Genomic DNA, 20,342 nt, shown 5'->3' with positions numbered 1-20,342 from the left:
AAATTGCATTTGCTGACAAGGTCATTGTATCGAACATAGAACTTACGAAATGATGATATTAAACGAGACTGCTGATATTCTTGTTTCATCAACTTGCTTGTCAATAATTTACCTCGTTTAAGAAAAGTAATGGGCGGAGGCCCCTTCAGTAATTGATCCAAGGCCCCGAAGGGGCCTCAGCCCATTACTTTAAAGGAATTGAGTGCTACGAGAATATTAACCAGCCTTTTTAATGCTTTTATTTATTGTTCGTTAATATAAAAGGAAGAATATTTATTTGACACAATTTAAATAGACATTATAAATTAGTAATATTAATTTTTTTTTATAAACTATAGAAAGTAAGGAGAAAAAAAGTGTACTAAGGTTATTCTAATCCAGTGTTTCTCAAATTCTTCGATAGCTTAGTGAAATGAGTACCCAAAATCAATACGGAGGGCACAGTGTTCGATCCTTACCATTGGAAATAAAATTTTAAAACTCTTAAATTTTCTAAAACTCTACTCAAAAAAATTCTAAGTTCTTTCCTCGGTAAAGGCACGGAAGGGAGAATAAAATCATAAGAAATTCTGCTTTCAATGAAATTTGCAACTCTCCCTTTCTGAAAAGTAATGGAGCTCTCAAACAAAAGAATGACGTCACAAGTGGATTTTAATAACAGTAATAGAACCAGTTAAACTGGAAATGATCAAATACGTCACACCAAGTAAACTTAAACACTCAAACGCGGACATTTGCACGTGACAACACAAACGTTAACACACAGAAGGGAAATAAATAAATCATTGAAACCTAAACATTAAATTTCTTAAAATTGTTACATTAAAATGGATAATATATTGATATGTTAAAAGCATTTATGTAGTTAATATTAGTTGTATTTTTGCACAGATATCACAAATACTATGTTCATAGACAAGTTAATATACATTATATGGTAAAGGACAGTTCAACTCCTAAACATAAATAATGCTACACGTAGTATCCTATTATTAGCATTGGATAGTTCTTATGCCACCAGTTGTTGTGAGTTATAACTAATGATCTTCTTTCACAGATGTGTAGATTCCTCTAGGTGCAGAAAGACTCTAAAATACAAATTATAGGATACTCTTCACAACTCTAAATCTTAGGTTTCTTGTATAAAATAGACATGTACTTATTGTCACAACAAAATGACTGCTCTTTTGTTAACCTTCATAAAGCAATTGTTGTTTTTTTCTTTTATACTAGATTGAAAAAAATTGTATATCTGCTTAAAACATTGCATTATTTTTTCATAATTTGTAATTTATTATCAACATTTACATACCTTAATGGTGTTCAGTTCCGTTAACAGGAATTGAATCTGTGAAAAATAATTGAATATATCTTATTACTACAGAACTGTTTCCACCATGATATTTACATTTAATGTCATTGGAAAATCTGATTTTGTTTTCAGAGTGTAAAATATAAGTTGATAATTAGTATATATCAGTTGTCTTATTCCTGGGCTTTTGCTTGAGATATCATCACGAAATTGAAAAGGTAAACACCGCTGTAATAGTGGTATATCACTATCATACTGCGATTTAATTTCAGTCATATTTATCCCCAATTCTACTAATGAACATGCTTGCTGTTCAACGCGCAAAAAATGATGGGTATTAATATGGACATAAATGGCACAATTACATGTTTTGTCTTTTTTTCTAACTTTATCATGATGTGTTAGAAAATGCAAACACACTTTTTAAAACGTCAAATGGTGTCAATGTTTATACCAACCATAACTTGCGCTTTAAACAACGAGGATGTTATTCAATGAAGATCTTTATAATAGAGATAAATCACTTCTCTTGCGGAATTAAACACCCAACCCCAATCCCAAAAACGTAATTCTTGCAAAATATTAAAAAATAACATACCGGAATTATACACAGAGGATATTTAGATTGTATGATTTGATATCAGCTTCATCGAAAGAGTTTAAATTTATGTTTATTTATACGATGTTCTATTAATGATTTACCGATTTCTGTTTCCTTTTTTCACAAAGCTTTAATATACCGCCTTTGAAACTGTATGAATAATTTCTATCGGATTTGCAACTGATGAGGCTGTGCTGTTGATGTTGACACGCCGAAAGAAAGTATATCGATTATAAAATATACATTCCATCTTATCTGCGTCTTTTAAATATACGTGAAGATTTGTTTAAGATTTATTTTAAATGAAGTTTTGAAAGAAAATTGTAATGACCGAGCGATCATGATTTTTATCTGAAACATTTGTTTCTACGATGGCATTGAAAACGGTGATAGGCTACTTGTAGATCAATTGTAGTTTCACGGTAACTAAAATCTTGATGGGAGGGATTTTGCCATTAAAGCCGGAACCACTACATGTATTTGTAAATCACCTGTCCGTGGATAAAGTATAGGTTTAATTCACGGGTAGTATCTTCTTAGGTATGAGATACATATAAGACTGTTATTGAATAAAAGTATGTATAATTTTCAGCGATTTCCTTCATTAATGCAGGGAACTCAACATGTAGAAATATTCAATAAATAAATGATAACATACATAAATTATCGTCAAAATAAAAATAATTAAGAATCATATATGTCCTACCTTTTCATTCAGATCTTTTATCGAAGTCTGTAAGTTAAAACAATATATTCATTTTTTGCTGAGATCAAAATGTCATCAATACATTTTTTTTTCTTTTTGGGTAATTATTTTATTTTTAAAATTTTTTTTTTTTTTTATTAAAGAAAGGTATTATTCTTATAATCATCATTATGCGTGAATTATAATTATAAATGAATACAATCTGAAGAAAAATAAATTTATTGTTTATTTTCATAAAAAATATTTTCCCTTTATTTTTAAACAAGATAGTATTGCTCAATACTTACCTTTACATCAGTGTTTTCTTGTTCACTCACTCTTTTTTGCTAATATTGAACAGGAGATTTTATAAATGGAAGATTAACTTGATACAAAATATATGTGTTGTTGTTGGTTTTTAAATACATTGAATATCTCCAAATGAATGCATTTATTGTCCCATTGTTTCAGTATAATTTCAAAAATGTGTATCATATTCCATAAGAAAATCTAGATATAACTAAGAGTTAATTTTATCATCAGGAAGTCTTATTTTGTGATCTTTACGGTACTTATTGTTTTGTTACCTTTACAGAAATATCCTCAGCCTCAGATTCCAAAGTATTTGTGTCCCTTAAATAACACAGTTACAAAAATTACAGAGTTTCAAAAACAGATTAAGTATATATAAACAAACACAATAATTAGAGAAATGGATTTTAGCGGTAAAGTGTAAAATTCATTTCTAAATAGTTTTTCGTGTATAGATTTTAGGTTGATATTATTTAACCCATATCCGAAAAGCTAGGCTTCTTTTCGGTAAAATATGTTTTACGTGATTGTAGACAACTTATTTACTTGCAACGGTGTGTAATTCTTAGAATTTCATCTTTCAAGGGTATGAATTCTGATTTTTTTTTTTTTTTTTTACATATTTGCAGACGTGAATCAGAGGAAATGAAATTGAAAAAAAAAACCAATCACATGTGTCATGACTGAAAAAAAATATGCATTTTATATGCATTACACGTTTAAATTTAACCAAGTGTGTATGTATGAATGTGCTGGAGAGGGTTTGTTTGAGGGTGTGTATGTTGGGCAGCACAATTTAGCTGCACATGTGACTTTGCGATTTAATAATGTTTAGGGTACCTTTGCACTTCTAACATTCCATCTATTTCTTCTTCAGTCGATTCCGTTCGAAGATCATCAAAAGTTTCATCGAAGAAGAGAACTACAATTGAATTGTTTCGTGTTGTTTTACTCATACAATGTAGCAACGTCCACATGAAAACATATTCCAATATTTCATAAGTGAAATACTATTTTTACTTATCTAATCATAATCAAAAATGATCTTTTTGTATTTTAAATAAGTGTGGAATATTATCAAAATATAGTATGTCACAGTAGGAACGAATATCAGAAGTGAGCAAAACCTGGAATTTCTTCACGAAGAGGGCACGTTGTATAACACCACAAGACTTTAAGAAGATAGAATCAATGAACACTCTGACAGGAATTTAAAGTGCCAAAGTTTCTCCAAGTATATTATTAAAATACATGCATGTTAACAAGCTTTTTAAACAAATCTCACATTCGCTTATCAATGACGTCACAACCGCTCTACTTTAATTGACATCAGAGCAGAGCATAGCCTACATCACATTGTTAGATATGGAAATAGGCATAAGGATTTTTTTTTAATCAGAAAACTTAAAATATTGTGATTGATTGATTAACCACCTTCCCCGAAGTCACGCATAATTTTACGCATATACCGTTTTCTATGTCTAACGCAAAATCACGCATATACAGTTTCCCTGCAATCACGCATTTAACGCACTTTATAAAGTTCATTTAATCTTCAATCTATTGCCAAATTCCATCTATTTTATACTTGCTTAAATCTCATAAAATAAGAAAAGTTGTTTTCTTATCAAAATATTATGTCATAATATTATTTACCCAAAACTTTAGAAAAACTTGTACTAGGCCATATAGTGCTTGCAGGAAAACGGTCAAGTAATATTTTTATGACGTGCCATTACAGTACCGACCAGACCCAACCTGACACCAAAGCAGTCCCAGAAAGCAGTCCCCGGGACTGCTTTGGGACCGCTCTGGGACTGCTGCGGGACTGCTCTGGGACCGCTATGGGACTGCTCTGGGACTGCTATGAAAAGCAGTCCCAGCAGTCCCAGCAGTCCCAGCTGCCCCTGGGACTGCTTTCTGGGACTGCTTTGTTCACTCATGTGTGAAAAAGGTTCTGAGTGACATGATAGCTCCGCCCCTTGTGTATTCTGAATTTGCAGGCTCCCTGTTGTTTTGTTTACTTGCAGCAGAGAGGAGTTTAAACTGTTTAATAAGCAAGGATTTTTTACATTCTTTTAATAAGTAGAGATTATTATAGTTAATTTATATTTTCAGGGACTGTATATTTACACAAATTAATGTGTATTTAGAATAAATAAAAAAAAATAAAGTTGGTAAAAAAGGAATTCATGAGAACATTTTTTATCCCTAAAAATAAACTTCAAGTTTATGAGAAAAAATAGCTTCATGTGGGCCTTTTTTTTAATTATTTAATGTTAAATTATAATATGTACTCAAAATTTGCATTGGTACTATTAAAAAATAGTCATTACAGTTAGAGATAAGATTTTTTTTAATTAAAAATGCTACACATTTTATAAGGACGACGCTAAAAAAAGAGCATTCCATGTAACCCTCAAATAAAACCCAACAATTTATTAAATGACCATGAAATATAACTATGCTACTATTCTCTCGTAACATAATCTATGTAAATAATCATTGGGGAACTAATGAATCACCAGTAGCTTTTAATTAATAAAAGTACATGTATATTTATTTAAAAAAAAAATGAAAATACCGGGAATTGTGATTTATTTCTTTTTTGTTTTGCTACAAGTGTAGTGTTTACCTGGCCGATTAATGTTTATAAGATGGTATCAACACCCATTGTTTCAATCGCTTTTGGGCAGAAAAATCGATACATGTTATTTGGGTATTTGTATCAGTGTTACACATCATTGAGCATGCTGGTAAACAATGACCCTAATTTCAATTTATTTAATGCGAAAAAAATGTGATAAATGAAATGTTTATAAATTTCTTTAGGGATTAATTAATTTTGAACATAATCTGACGCTTCCATTCTGGTGATTTACAGATATACACTAACATTTACAAATAAAACACTTACAACTGAGTTTTATAGAACTAGGCATTAACGGTAATTAAATTGACATTCAGTAAAAATAATCATGACTGAAAAATAATACTTGGCAAAATTAACAAATATTTTTTTTAAAAGCCCCAATACTTAAGAAAACTCTAACTTTAGAGTATCCCGATAGTCTAAATTGGGCATATAATGATAAGATCTATTTAAAGTTTCTTCTGGTGGAAAATATTTAATTCACTTTTAATTTTCTGTATGAAAAATAAACATGGGAACCAGTATCAATCACAGAAGAATTATTAATATACCCAAGAATTGTGATTAAATATTCATGTTCAGTGTAATTCATATATGTACGTATAAGTGTGAAAGCCTTCTTCCTCCAATACATATTTAATATTAATAATTATTTCAATTTTTATGCGCGTAAATGTTCTGTTCATAAATGACCTTCGTGTACATGTAAGGATTCCTGGCATACTACCCAGAATCAATTTCTACTGCCTTTTATAGTTCCATTGTTTATTGGAAATCTCATTTCTGAGTTAGCTCCGCCCATTAAATTAATAAACTCTGCCCACTGGGACTGCTTTCTGGGACCGCTGGGACTGCTAGGACGGCTGTGGGACCGCTGTGGGACTGCTTTAGCAGTCCCAGAAAGCAGTCCCCGGGACTGCTCTGGGACTGCTTTGTGTCAGGTTGGGTCTGGTCGGTACTGTACGTGTATGTTGCGTCACACTTCAGTAAGTTTTAAGGAGTTAATTTTGTTTAATGTCCCTCTCGAGATTTTTTCACTCAAATCATATGGAGATGCCACCACGTGCCGGTGGAGAGCTACACATTTTGTCCTGTACTCGACTCTCAGGGTTATTGAGCAGTGAGGGATCTTTTTTCGTGCCAACTTCTACAGCGACACGGGACCTCAGTTTATAAATACGGTCTCATCCGAAGGACCGGTCTCCATGTCCCACTACTGGATTCGAACCTGCAAAGTAAGGATTGACTCCTTACTCTAGAGCAGACGTTCTAACCACTGAGCCACGTGAGCGACCGAAATATTGTGGTTAAATATGGAATAGATGTCAATATTAAGATAATTATTTCATATTTTCCACTTTACCTTCGCACTTATCAAGATCAAATGAAAACAACATTCTTTCCAAACCGTGAAATAAATTCCATCTCCAAAATTAGAATACCTATTTTTTCTCTATATATGTTTCAAAAACATTTAAAATAGTTAATGTATTTGTGTTATTCAAACTGAAAAAAGTGATATAATTCTAATGGTTCATTAATGCAATGATTAAAATCAATATGAAAATATAAGCTACCTCTCATTAATCGTTGATTCTCGTGACCAGCTTTCTTTATTTTTCCAACGATCAAGAAAACCAAGGAATAAATAGCAAGCACAAGTAAGCAAAGGCCCTTCATGTGGACGGGAAAAATAGTTCTGATTGTGTATTCTTCAAGGAATTCTGACTGTTGGTGTGACCAATATATTCTGGATTTACTATCCACTCTTTCATACGCTTTCCTAAAATGTAGAACAAGTTTAGAAAATAATAATCCCCAGTAGTTCTCAAGCTTACCGAAGAATCTTTCTATCTCAAGATTAAAATTGTTTACATACGTGTAAATTGCAATCAACAAGTTCAAAAGCATAACAATGGCCACAAAGCCATATATGGCTCTAAGATATGGAGACAAGGCTTCCCCCAATGAGGTCGGACATCTTGGATTCGGTTCTTGTTCATACCCCGTTGCGTTATTTGTGCAATTAGAATCTTCAGAATTGAAAATAAATCAAATAATTTGCCTTTATAAACGTTTGAATTACTATAAGCGTATTTAATTCTTAATAAATATTTTAATACAATGTATTTAATTAATTAAAGCTTACAATCATCTTCTGGAAAATTTCCATACAATGCCCAGTAGCCATTTTTTACAATATTTTGAATTTCCGTCCATGTGAATTCTGTGTTTGGGTACAGGAGGGCATAGTCTACCACGTTGTAACACATCATTATAACGAGCATTATCGCCATGAAAGCAACTGTAATTCCGGCCTAACAGAGAAAAAAAAATATGCACTAATATTTTATTCTAGCAATTAACAAGGTGTGCTCTTTTTTTTAGTTTTTATAAATATAACAGAAAAATTTCTTAATTGTAGATTAGTACATATACACATGAGTCACAAAATTTTTAACAGTTAAATCTTATTATGCTCTTTAAGAGGTTCCTTTTCTTATTTTCTTCAGATAAAAAATGACTTAATGATTTTGAAAAAAAATATTAAAGAAGAAAAAACTGCAAGCCAAAAAATAGCATTGACACAAAAGTCTCCATCGAGCACAGCCTTATTGAATTTAATATGTTATTAACCAATTATAAAGGTTATTTTTTTGTTTAAACAGTAATTAGGGTAGAAAATACGTACCATTTTCTGAATGATGACGAGTCGAGTGCCTAGGAACTCATAAGTCCAAAACATATTCAGGATTCGCATGTTTAGCAGAATAAATGACAGAATGAGCATGATCTTTGCAAATCCTTGAACGGATTCGCTCTCTGCGAAATATTTGGCAGCAGAGCCCACAAAGCAGAAGATAATAATAAACCAGTCAAGCCAGTTCCAAATGTTTTTTATGTACTCACAATATCTGTCACGTCTGGTCTTCCGCTTACTTTTACGACAACGTATAACAAATATCTAAATCAAAAAGATTATAATTGTCATTATAATCGAAAAAAAAACATTGTTGACCTAAAATCATATGTACACGCGTCAGAGAAAGAAGCGCAATTGCTTAGACATTTTATTTTATGAATTTTAATAGAATCAATGAAAAGAACCGTTCAAACTCATATTTTAGAACTTAAAAGCAATTTTAGTTTGTTCTCTTGACAATAATACCAATCTCTCTCCATAAACTTTGACAGAAGCCAGTTTCATGTATAGTTTAAATGTGATTGTTTCAATTGTTTCAATCAGAGTCCAACCACTATATTTTTCATTTGCAATGAGGTTTCACATTGATAGCTATTCTTATATACCCTAACAAGTAAGAAAAAAATACCTGGTGTAATTCATCAAGATATTTGTTTGTAATCCAGTAAAGAACGGCGTACTCTGACTGCGATATTCCATTCTCAGTATAATCAAACAAAAGCATGTAGGCGAAAGCCGCTAGAAACGAAACTAATCCTGCCTGTATTCAAATAGAAATAAGAGTTATCAATGTTTTATTTTGTTTAATATACAACAAATTTGCTTAATTTTGACATAAAAATTATCTAATTTCTACATGTACTATTATTATATGCACACTTTTACAAGGAATTACGGATATATATATATCGTTTTTACCCTGCCCTGTTTGTCCGTGCGTTTGTCACATTTCCTTCTTCCACTTACTGTTAATCTTTATTTGTTCAGTAATCAATAAATCTTAGAAGACGATTGGGGGCTTTCCATAAGATGTGCATTAAACTTTTTCCCATGGGCAAATTGGTTGCAATAAAATTACGTCATTTAAAAAAAAAAAAAACCTAATTCAGAGAACCCTGGTTCCTAGAACATTTTATGCAGTAGCCTCATCATCTTTTGAAAGATGATTCATAGTTTCCCTGAGATGTGGAATAAGGTTTTGTAATTTCAAACTTTATAATAGGAATGAGACGAGAGTTATGCGTAACAAAAACTTGCTTCCAAGAATCCCTCATACATTATATGCAGAATCCTAAGCATCTTTTTAAAGATGATTGGTGGAGTCTTCTAGTGTGTATAGAAATTTTAAAAAAGTAAGAAACTTCATTTGAATGTTTTTTTTTATCTTTTAATAAGCAAAAGTAGAACTTCTTTCAACTGATCAAGGAAATAATGTATATTTGCAAACCGTCATTAAATTTGTCAAATACTTGACAAAATGAACAGGAACGTTTTGGCGTAGTGTTAAGAGCTTCTGCACTAACGTCGCAGAGTAAGGAGTTGATTCATACGTCACAGGTTCGAATCCACTGTGAAGAATGGGGACCAGTTCTTCAATTGAGACCGTTGAGACAATGAGGTACCGTGTCGAAGTAGTTCCTGGCACCAAAAAAATCCCTTACCGCTCACTAACCTTAAGTGCCAAGAATAGGACAAAATTTGCAGCCGTCTACCGGCAAGTTATGGCATCTCCACATGAGTGCAACATTCCCTAGGGGGGAGTTAAACACTGTTAACTGTATGAATTTGATGAGGAAGAGAAGTGAGCAGATAGCATTAATGGTCGATATTTCATTACAGTAATTCATTCAGACACTTTTATTCACATTAGTTATATCATTGACAGAATGATTTATTAAATTTAACGTAAGAATATTATAATTTATTCTGCTTAACTATGTCTTTGTTCCATGGGTTTTTATTTGTTTTGTTTATATGGAAGTAAAACACTGACGTATAGATTTATAAACCAGACAACCGTCTATTGGGAGAGATTACTTGGCTAGTGTGATTACAATTGTAGCGGACAGTCTTATGCAATATTACCATGTTGATCCACAGTTTCAGGATGGGGACATGATACTTTTGATATAACCTGTAAAAATACAATTTTTGAAGTTATTTCATAGATTTTACAGTCTAATTTTTAAAAATTATTTTTCTTACATGTTGTGATTTTTGACAGGAATTTTTGTAACTGATGAATTGAAGCTATTAAAAAAGATTACCATGATGGTAGTCCCAGTGAGAAAACCATTACCGGCATGACAAAGATATGAATAATGCACAGGAAGAGTCTCAAAAACTACAGAAAAGAAGGACATACATGTATTAACTAATTTTATCAAACACGCCTACATCAAATAATCCAGGGTTTTAAAAGGTTGTTTAAGGTAATGGCCTCACCACAGGAACCGTAATGTATCAATCTATATTCAATGTATCACAAAAAAAATTTGAAATTGTTGACATTTTTTTGGTTATTAATATCTTTTATTATTAAAATAATAATTTACTCTAATTAGCGCCAATTAGTTGGTTTGAACAACAAAATATCTTGTAGACTCACGAACCAGTCGCAATAGCATTTGTAATTGTACACATGTATATGCTGAATGTGTGAACTAATGGGTGATTTATCTAACGGTAAATGTGATAAGAAAGCTCCGCTTTGACGAAAATACCAGTTTTCACTTGCATTCTAATACGAGGGGTTATCAAAAAGTTCGTAGACTGAGGCTATAGAATCAGTACTATGCAGTCTGTGCTTTCAAAATTTATTTGGTACATAAAACAACAAAAAATAAAGAAATGTTGAAAATTTTAACTTGATACGTTCATTATTTGCCAAATTATTATAAAATAAAAATGACATTTTGTGATGACCCGGCGCTGTCGTCGTTTATTTTCATAACGTCCGACAACGTCATTGTTTTTTTTAATGTCCGCTTCTTCTACCTCGTACACTTTTTTTGGTGAGATTCCCTGCAGCTGGAGCTGAGTAAGGACTTAAATCCGCCTTATTTATATGTCATTACAATGTTATGAACAGCGGCTTTCAATTAATATTATATTCCGAATGGATTTATACATTGGGGGAGATCCTCGCTTGATTGTGCCAGCATACATGTATTTTGCTTTTGGGAGTTCAATATCAACAACACATGATCAACGTCATTTTTTGACGTGATTGATTTTTCAACCCTTGACTACATATCGACATTAACTGTGCATTCCTTTCTCTCTGAATCTTATTTTAACATTAAAAGACAAGTACTCTGGATGCATATTATTTCTCTGTAGCCAGTTTAAACAGTTCTTAGATCTATACCAATTTTTCCAGGGGCAAAACTTTATAGAATGTTGGAAAAGGAAACTCCTCCCCCCTTTTGACGTCATTTTCAAGGCCTCATTTGTTTGGACATTCCATGTATAATTTACGGTAAAAATTCATAGAACTTCCAGAAAGAAGTGAAAATTTCATATTTTATGATATAATTGTGTCCCGACACATACCCGAAATAACTGAATTTTTGAATGTCAAATGTTTATATCAAAAGAGTTTTTCTCAGTTACACATAGGTCGCAAAAACGTCGTGTTCGAGGTTGCGCCGCCTAGACATACCATTGCTTACAAAAACATTAATAATTCACTAAAAAAATAAAATTTATGATTTATGGTTTATTCTTCAGATAGAAAAGATGATGCTAACCAGATATTTTAAAATTCATTGATGTGCCTAAAGCGGTTTTAATTTTATGTGGCTAGTCCACGAACTTTTTGATAACCCCTCGTATATCAGTGAAATTTATATGTTTTGTTATATTCTATTATCATTTACAGTACTTTTAGCTGTCATTACTCAATCAACTTGTAAATGACCTGCTCTCTCTGGTAATTTCTGTGTCATTTCGGGAACAGCGGAAATTTGTGCAAATTCATCGAAAATTTCCATATAAAGAAATGAAGAATGAATAATATTCATCAGAACCTTGTGAATATAAAACTTTCATTTCCAAATCAAACTTGAACAGTACTAAAATAAAATCTTGTTTTCTTGGTCATGCCCTGACCCCATTAAAGTATATTCAACTTCTTATCTTGGAATATAGTTTAGCTCAGTTCGTGCATGATCTTTTTCATAAAATAGTGATGTTTTTTATTTTAAAAGAAAACCCTTGTATTCTTTGGTCTGCATTGTTTGACCTATAATAATAATTGGGGTTTGTTTTTGCTTTTTAATGTACACACTGTAGGTGTAAAATTTATTATTTGTAAGCAAAAGGAAACCAGGAAAAAAAGTGAGTTAAATACAAAAATCATACATCTTATTTGTATTATTATTATTTTCAAAATTTGTGAAAGCATATTTGTTTGATTATGAGGACGTATGTGTGTTGATATTGGTAGGGAAATACATTAAACTTAACCTAACAGTATAAATCAAATGATGGAGAACCCTGTTATGCATCAAACGTTTCAATTAATGAAGATTTTTATGAGATTTTAAAGAAACATTAAAAAATTAGATATTTAAATTCTAGTTAAGGTAAAATCATACAGATCATATATACATTTAAGTGCTATAAATGTCATTCGATATAAGATCCTTAATATATACAATAATAGAGACCTATGTGGGGCTTATATATTCCGTTTGATACACACTTTACATATTAGTCATATTTCATCTTTGATAAACTTAGGATTAAAAAAGAACCCTAGTTATATTTTCGGTATAAGTCAAGAAATTTAAAACAGGGATATCAAAAAAAACCTTAAATGAACAAACTACTTGGTATAAAAATACATACAATGTATGAAATTTTGTCACAACATTTCTTTTCCTTGTATCCTTCTCCATACCACATCTCCTTCAGCATAGTTTTAAGCTTAGCATTCTCCAGGAAGCATTCATTCTCTGTTTTGTAGGCAGCTTCTAGGTAACCATGATTTAGAAGTAGCCTCCCAACTTTGTTTGACTTTTCATCTTCATTAAAAAAGAACTGTTTCAATTTGCTTCGCCATTCTTGGAAAGATATTTGAATGGTGTTGGTGGCTAAATTTTTGATTCTCCATTCCAAGGCTATATGTCTATTGCGTTCATCTTTTTCCTGGATGTAGTTTATTATACTCAAAGCATGTTGACTTAAAGTCCTTAAATAAACATTTAAAAGATTTGTCATGAATGTATCCTTACTTTCAATAATTAAAGCCTTAATTTAAAGTAAATACTAGGTTTTAACTGCACACGTAAATTTCTTCAAAGTGAAACACGTTTCTGTAATATGAAAAATTAAATTTATAGACTCATTTTCCTATACCTTTAAAAACCGTCGGGTTTATGATCCACGAAAATGTTTGGAAGCCTATTGCTCTAACTTTGATTGTTATTGATGTCTTATTTCACGCAATTATCAGGTCTTATTTCAGAAGAAATACTTTTTAGTGATCCCTCTGTAAGTTTTTAAAGTCTTCCCTTGCAAACGTAAGATTTAAAAGTAATTCTCCTTTTTCTTATCATTGCTAGTTTTATTCTTTTTTCCATTGTCTTATCGACAAGATTTCTCGATATTACTGGTCGAATTTTCTTAAATTGTAAGGGATGCTACAGAAAAAAAACTCCCGACTTTTGTTAATCAAAATTCACTTTTGGTCGTCATATATGACCGATTTCTGCCTCTGAGTCATATCTCAGAAACAGTTAGGGATTAAGACACCGACACGTATAAAAAAATAATTGATCTTGGGTTTAGAGAGTGAAATGTCAATTCCCGTATTTGCGAGATCCCAAACGCAATTACAGATAATTAAATCATATCAATACAAATAATTTTTTTTTCATCTGAAGGCCAAAAATTGGATGTGTTCGGAAACAAGAGCATATTATAAGGGAGCCTTCTTAAGTTGTTCAGTGAAAAATTAAGGTTAAAAAAGATTGTATGATTGTAAAAAGCAGGGGCTTTGGTCATGCCAGAATAGAGATATAGACCAGAGAAACATTAAAAAATACTGCAAATAAATATAATTCTCTTTGTTCAACAGTATTTATCTATCTTTGGAAGCTTTGGGTTAATCTTACTAATATTATTATTTGAAAGGTATCTTATTGATTATTATTTTTTTGCAACCTCCGTTTCTAAAAGGAAATGGCTATTATTATTTATTTACTGTTCACTAGTTGATAACCTTTTTAGGTCACCTGAGTAAACTCAGGTGACCTATTGCTATCTGTTTTCGTCCGTCGTCGTTCGTCGTACGTCGTACGTCGTTCGTAAACTTTTGAACATTTTCAGCTTCTTCTCTGCAACCACTGAACCAATTTCAACCAAATTTGGCACAAAGCATCTATGGATGAAGGGGAACAAAAATTATGAATTTCATGATCCCTGCCCCCCTGGGGCCTGAGGGGTGGGGCCAAAACCACTACAATTAATGCAATCTTTAAAAATCTTCTTCTTTACTCCTGGACATCAAGCAGTCAAACTGTTTGCATGATTGTAATCAGCATTGAGTCCTCAACCAAAATTGTGAAATTCATGGCCCTGGGGTCAGGGGTTCTAGTGCTAGGGCAGGGCTAAATAAGTAGGTAGTGATAATGCATTATTTCTTTGAAAATCTTCTTCTCTGCTCCTGGGTATTAAATAAACCAACTAAGTAGTTAGTTATGATGAGCAAGAGTGCTTCTACCAAAATTGTGAATTTTATGGCCCCAGGGTCAGGGGTTCTGGTGTTAGGGCGGGGCTCAATTGATTATATACAGTGAAAATACATGATTTCTTTGAAAATCTTCTTCACTGCCCCTGGGTATTAAATAAACTAACTAAGTGCATAGTTATAATGAGCAAGAGTGCCTCTACCAAAATTTTGAATTTTATGGTCCCAGGGTCAGGGGTTCTGGTAAGGGGGGGGGGGGGGGGGGGGGGGGGCTTTATAGATTATATAGTAAAAATACATGAATTCTTTGAAAATCTTCTTCTCTGCTCCTAGATATTAAATAAATTAACTAAGTACATAGTTATGATGAGCAAGAGTGCCTCTTCAAAAATTTTGAATTTTATGGCCCCAGGGTCAAGGGTTCTGGGGGTGGGGGGGGGGCTCTATAGATTATATAGTAAAAATTCATGAATTCTTTGAAAATCTTCTTCTCTGCTCCTAGATATTTATAAATAAATTAACTAAGTGCATAGTTATGATATGCAAGAGTGCCTCTACCAAAATTGTGAATTTTATTGCCCCAGGGCCAAGAGTTCTGGTGTTGGGGGGGGGGGGGCTCTATTGATTATATAGTGAAAATACACGAATTCTTTGAAAATCTTCTTCTATGCTCCTAGGTATTAAATAAACTAACTAAGTGCATAGTTATGATGAGCAAGAGTGCCTCTACCAAAATTGTGAATAATTTTATGGTCCCTGGGTCAAGGCTTCTGGTGTTGGGGGGGGGGGGGGGGCTCTATAGATTATATTGTAAAAATACATGAATTCTTTGAAAATCTTCTTCTCTGCTCCTAGATATTAAATAAACTAACAAAGTGCATAGTTAAGATGAGCAAGAGTGCCTCTACCAAAATTGTGAATTTTATGGTCCCAGGGTCAGGGGTTCTGGTGTTAGGGCGGGGCTCTATTGATTATATAGTAAAAATACATGAATTTTTTGAAATCTTCTTCTCTGCTCCTAGGTATTAAATAAACTAACTAAGTGCATAGTTATGATGAGCAAAAGTGCCTCTACCAAAATTGTGAATTTTATGGTCCCAGGGTCAGGAGTTCTGGGGGGGGGGGGGGCTCTATTGATTATATAGTGAATATACGTTAAATCTTTGAAAATTTTCTTCTCTGTCTCTGGGTATGAAGCAGATGAACTACCTAAATAGTTATGATGAGCAAGGGCCCTAATCTTGCAAAATTTTGAATTTCTAGGCCCCAGGGTCAGGGGTGGGGGTGGTGCTCTACTTATATACTGAAAATGAATTAATTGTTTGAAATCTGCTCCTTTGTATTTATAAAACATTTATTTATTTTTTGATAGACAATTTTAACGGTGCCTTTTTAAAATTTGTGCAATGTGTGGACCTAGGGTCAGGGGTTTATTTCACAGTGTTAGGGGCATTACTGATTATTGCTGAATATTACTGATTAGTTGGAATGCATTTTTTCCCCTACCTTGCGTATGGGTATCAGTACCCCTGCGAGGGATTATGAATAATTCATGAATTTCCTTGAATTTTTCATGAATTTTATTCATGAAATGTTCATGAAACGTTCATGAAGATCCTATGAACTTATTATTGGGCATATTTAAATCAATAAACCAAGCTAAGCAATTGCTAAGTGTATTGTTATGATGATCAATGGTGCCTCTTTCAAAATTGTGAATGCCATATAGCATCTGGCATAAAACATGAATCAAATTCAATAACTGGAAAGTTGTTGCAGAATGCTCAGGTGACCTATAAGGCCCGTGGGCCTCTTGTTTTATAAGAAGTGAAGAGACAAATACGTGAAGGAGAGTTCAGTTCCTTTTATGACCCATAAAGCAAACTCAACCGTAGCTCATACTTTCTGATATGTTGATTACGTGGTCGTAATGTACATGCATGTCAAAATTTTAAATGGCTACATTTCCATTTTTTAATCTTACCCTGCCAGGCTTTCCATTTCTTTCTGAAAATCAACTGTTGCTCTCCATTCTTTTTTCAAATCATCTAGTGTTCTTGTGCCAATCAGAATTGGTCTAATTCCAATCTGCAGGCAAAGAAAAAAAGAGGCCCAATCTAGTTGGAAATTGCGAAAACGGAATGATAAAAAATTCAATTATTAGAAACATATTTGTATGCTTTATGCTAGGAAAAAAATAGAATGCAATGTTGTTACTTCGCCTTTATCGTAGTGATATTGGGGCAACTTCAAGATATGAACCATTTTTTGTGTTTTAAAACACAATTACATACAAAAACTCCTTAATAAATAAATGATTTGACAACTTTTAACAAGAGGCTCAGGGGCAACATCGCTCATCTGAGCACATCGGCTACGAAAAAGCACAGATCAGAACTGAAAAGTTTACTGGGGGGGGGATGATTCCACATGAGTTTAATCTTTCATGGCCCAGTGGTTCTTGAGAAGAAGATTTTTTTTAAATGCCATTAATTTTTCACTAGTTCATAATTATCTCCCCTTGGAATAAGGCTTGGCCCTTCATTTGAACAAACTTGAATTCCCTTTACCAAAGGATACTTTGTAGCAAGTTTGGTTGAAATTGGCCTATTGGTTCTTGAGAATTATAAAAATGTGAAAAGTTTACGACGACAACAACGACAGACAATGGACACATTCTGATCAGCAAAGGTCACTAGAGCCTTCGGCTCAGGTGAGCTAAAAACAAATGATGAAATGTTTTGTTTCCCACATTTATCATGCAATTTGCATTCCTCTTTTTGAAAATGAATAATTTATCAAACTACATTTTTTATAAGTCGCAGTAAGTTAACAAAACATCATCAATTTTTTTTTAAATTGAATAGTTTTTACATTATTAAAAAAAATGTCTACTCATCCTTTATTTTATTTTCTTAACACACGACATTTTAATACTTTTGGAAGGGAGGGGGGTTGAAAACAATAAAAACAACAAAATTACAATTTTACTAAAATCATGTACTATATATTAAAAAAAAAATATTTTGGGGTTGCATTTAAATAATTCATGGGATAAAATTATCTGTATCAAGCTAATCGATGCATATTTAAGTGCTCAATAAAAAGATGAGTACTGAGTAATCACTTAAACATGTTCAACGAGAAATATTTAAATCGTTTACTTCTCATCATGTTATTTTTAACTCACAAATTGAAATAAAACAAAGTAAAATTGATGAATCTGTACCTAAAAATTGATACCCCAAAGAGTCACTAATTAAGCAAAAAAAAAAAACAAACAAAAAAAAAAGATTTGAGTCAACACTACCTAAAATTGATTAGACATAGTTATGACACAATAATTGGGTTAAAATTTTTAATCTGACTTTTAAATATTTTGATCTACGGAGGTAACAATTTTAAAGAACATGGCGTAAATAAACTACTATATTGCGACATTTCAGTACAAATACAAACAATCATTGCTATGATGCTTTTGAGAATATTTTTGAAATTAAGATTTTCGCTACCGGTATATTTTTTTCTGCACAAGTTTTTACTTTGTTGACCATGAGATTCTTGAGAAGATTTTTAAAAATTAATTGCATTAATGTACACTTATCTGCAATTAGCTGCCCTTGGAAGAAGGTTTGACTCTTCATTTCAAAGCACTAAAAATCCGTTTACCAAAAAATATGTGTTTCAAGTTTGATTTCATTTGATACAGTGGTGTTTCTTGAGAAGACATCAAATTTGTGAAAGTGGGCAGAGATTCAAATGGATGGACAGACAGACGCTGTACGCTATTTTTTTCAGAAAAGTTCATTTAAGGAATGTTTTGTTTGTACGTTATTGATGTGTTAATCACACAGACTTTTCAGGTAGGCCTATTTCATGAAGCGCGCTACACAATGTTTGAATTTCATCCTGCCCAATACCATTATATTTTACTAACTTCCCTGAAACCTCATTGTGATGTCACCTTAGTGCACGTTTCTACCTGTATATTTCTACCGTTAATATACACGAAAATGGTATTCAAATCAATTTTACAGTTGGCTTTCTAAAAATCACAGCAAATGTAAATATTTCCAAATGTACGAATTACTTACACATCCTTTCTCAACAAGTTGTCTAGCACCAACAAATTTTTTTGTTCTCAAAAGGGCATAGAAAACCAAATTAACTCCGGAATATTCATTTCGCAGTTTAAGTTTTCCATCTAAAAAAAATTGAAAGACTCAAATGTTACAGAAAATAATGAATATTACAGAAGCTCTGATAGATCTAATATAAAGCCAAATAACAACTGTTGTCCTGCTTAAAAAACGTATTTTGTCCCATAAAAATCCTTCAACCTTTTATTTCAGGAGGAAAACTAGTGGATTTCATTTCTCTTCTAAGGTCTTTCCATAGTTTTTTGCTAATATCTTCTTCCATATTCTGCAAATAAAGAAAATTGGTGCATTATTTTAAATTAGCAAAATGTTTCTCCTTTCAAAGCACTTATATCTAGAGGATAGTTTTGGTATGTTGTTCAATTTAACATTTTGTCTTTAGAAGGAATCTGCTTTTTAGATTTCCCAAATAAATGTATACCTATCAACAGTATCTTAGAATATGAAATATGGCAATTTAAATGTATCATTGACAGCGGAGAAGAGAAAAAACTTGAGGCAGCTACAATCAAAATAGTCATCACCCTGGTTCTGGCACTGAACAAAAATACTGTATACAGGGTTATTTTTGCCCCGTGTTATTTTCGCCCTTTCACATCTGAAAACAAGTTTGCCCCGTTTTAAATTGGCCCAAAAATATTTTTGTTTAAGATATATACAGTTTACTTTGAATTCGCCCCGTTCTAAATTCACCTACGTCAGGCTAGGGCGAAAGTAGCGAAAATTAAACGGGAGCGAAAATTAAACTGTATACAGTAAGAAGTAAAGCAGCATCAAAGTGTTTTTTTTTTAATTCTATTTAAATTTTAAGTTAGTATTACTGAGTTTTTCGCAACTGGAGGAAACAAAGATGGGAGAAAAATCTAAGGAAGGATTATTTCATTTTACTTTGGCTCGCAGCGTTTTCAATTTATTTGTAGTATTCGCCTCATATAACAAATACTCCATGCTCACCCTTCCAAAAATGTAATGCAATGATGTTTGATCAAATATTTCTTCCATAGTCATTCTAACAAACTGTCCTGGGAAAAGCCATTGCCCTCTTTTCAACAACAGACAAGATAGGTACTTAACATATTGAAGGATTTTCATCATCTGAATAGAAAAAAACATGAATTCGAAAAAAAGGTATGTTTATCTGCTCAACACTTCTTGATAAAATATAGCGTGCTTGTGAAAACCTATGAGTGAATAACATTGAGAAAATGTTGATTTGTA

At 32.3% G+C, this 20,342-nt stretch overlaps 1 protein-coding gene across 1 annotated transcript; it reads right to left on the bottom strand.

Annotated features, from left to right (window-relative positions):
* Positions 1-252: 252 nt before the first annotated feature.
* On the bottom strand, positions 253-20,212 carry LOC134259641 (transient receptor potential cation channel subfamily M member 1-like). Its single transcript, XM_062742239.1, has 18 exons — positions 20,079-20,212; positions 19,305-19,389; positions 19,059-19,168; positions 16,949-17,052; positions 13,122-13,464; positions 10,535-10,611; positions 10,353-10,401; positions 8,896-9,027; positions 8,256-8,528; positions 7,713-7,881; positions 7,443-7,596; positions 7,141-7,346; positions 3,751-3,832; positions 3,186-3,231; positions 2,907-2,945; positions 2,620-2,646; positions 1,313-1,348; positions 253-1,088 (listed from the first exon to the last, which is right to left on the bottom strand). The coding sequence occupies exons 1-18, from the start codon at positions 20,130-20,132 to the stop codon at positions 1,038-1,040; spliced, it is 2,037 nt and encodes a 678-aa protein (XP_062598223.1). The 5' UTR covers positions 20,133-20,212; the 3' UTR covers positions 253-1,037.
* Positions 20,213-20,342: the final 130 nt, after the last annotated feature.

The sequence above is a fragment of the Saccostrea cucullata genome, unplaced genomic scaffold, assembly GCF_032062105.1.
Source record: "Saccostrea cucullata isolate Sc308-1 unplaced genomic scaffold, CSIRO_AGI_Scuc_v1 ctg1911, whole genome shotgun sequence".
Classification (NCBI taxonomy): domain Eukaryota; kingdom Metazoa; phylum Mollusca; class Bivalvia; order Ostreida; family Ostreidae; genus Saccostrea; species Saccostrea cuccullata.
The sequence above is the reverse complement of the archived record's forward strand: the minus strand, read 5'-3'. Positions and strand labels throughout refer to the sequence as shown.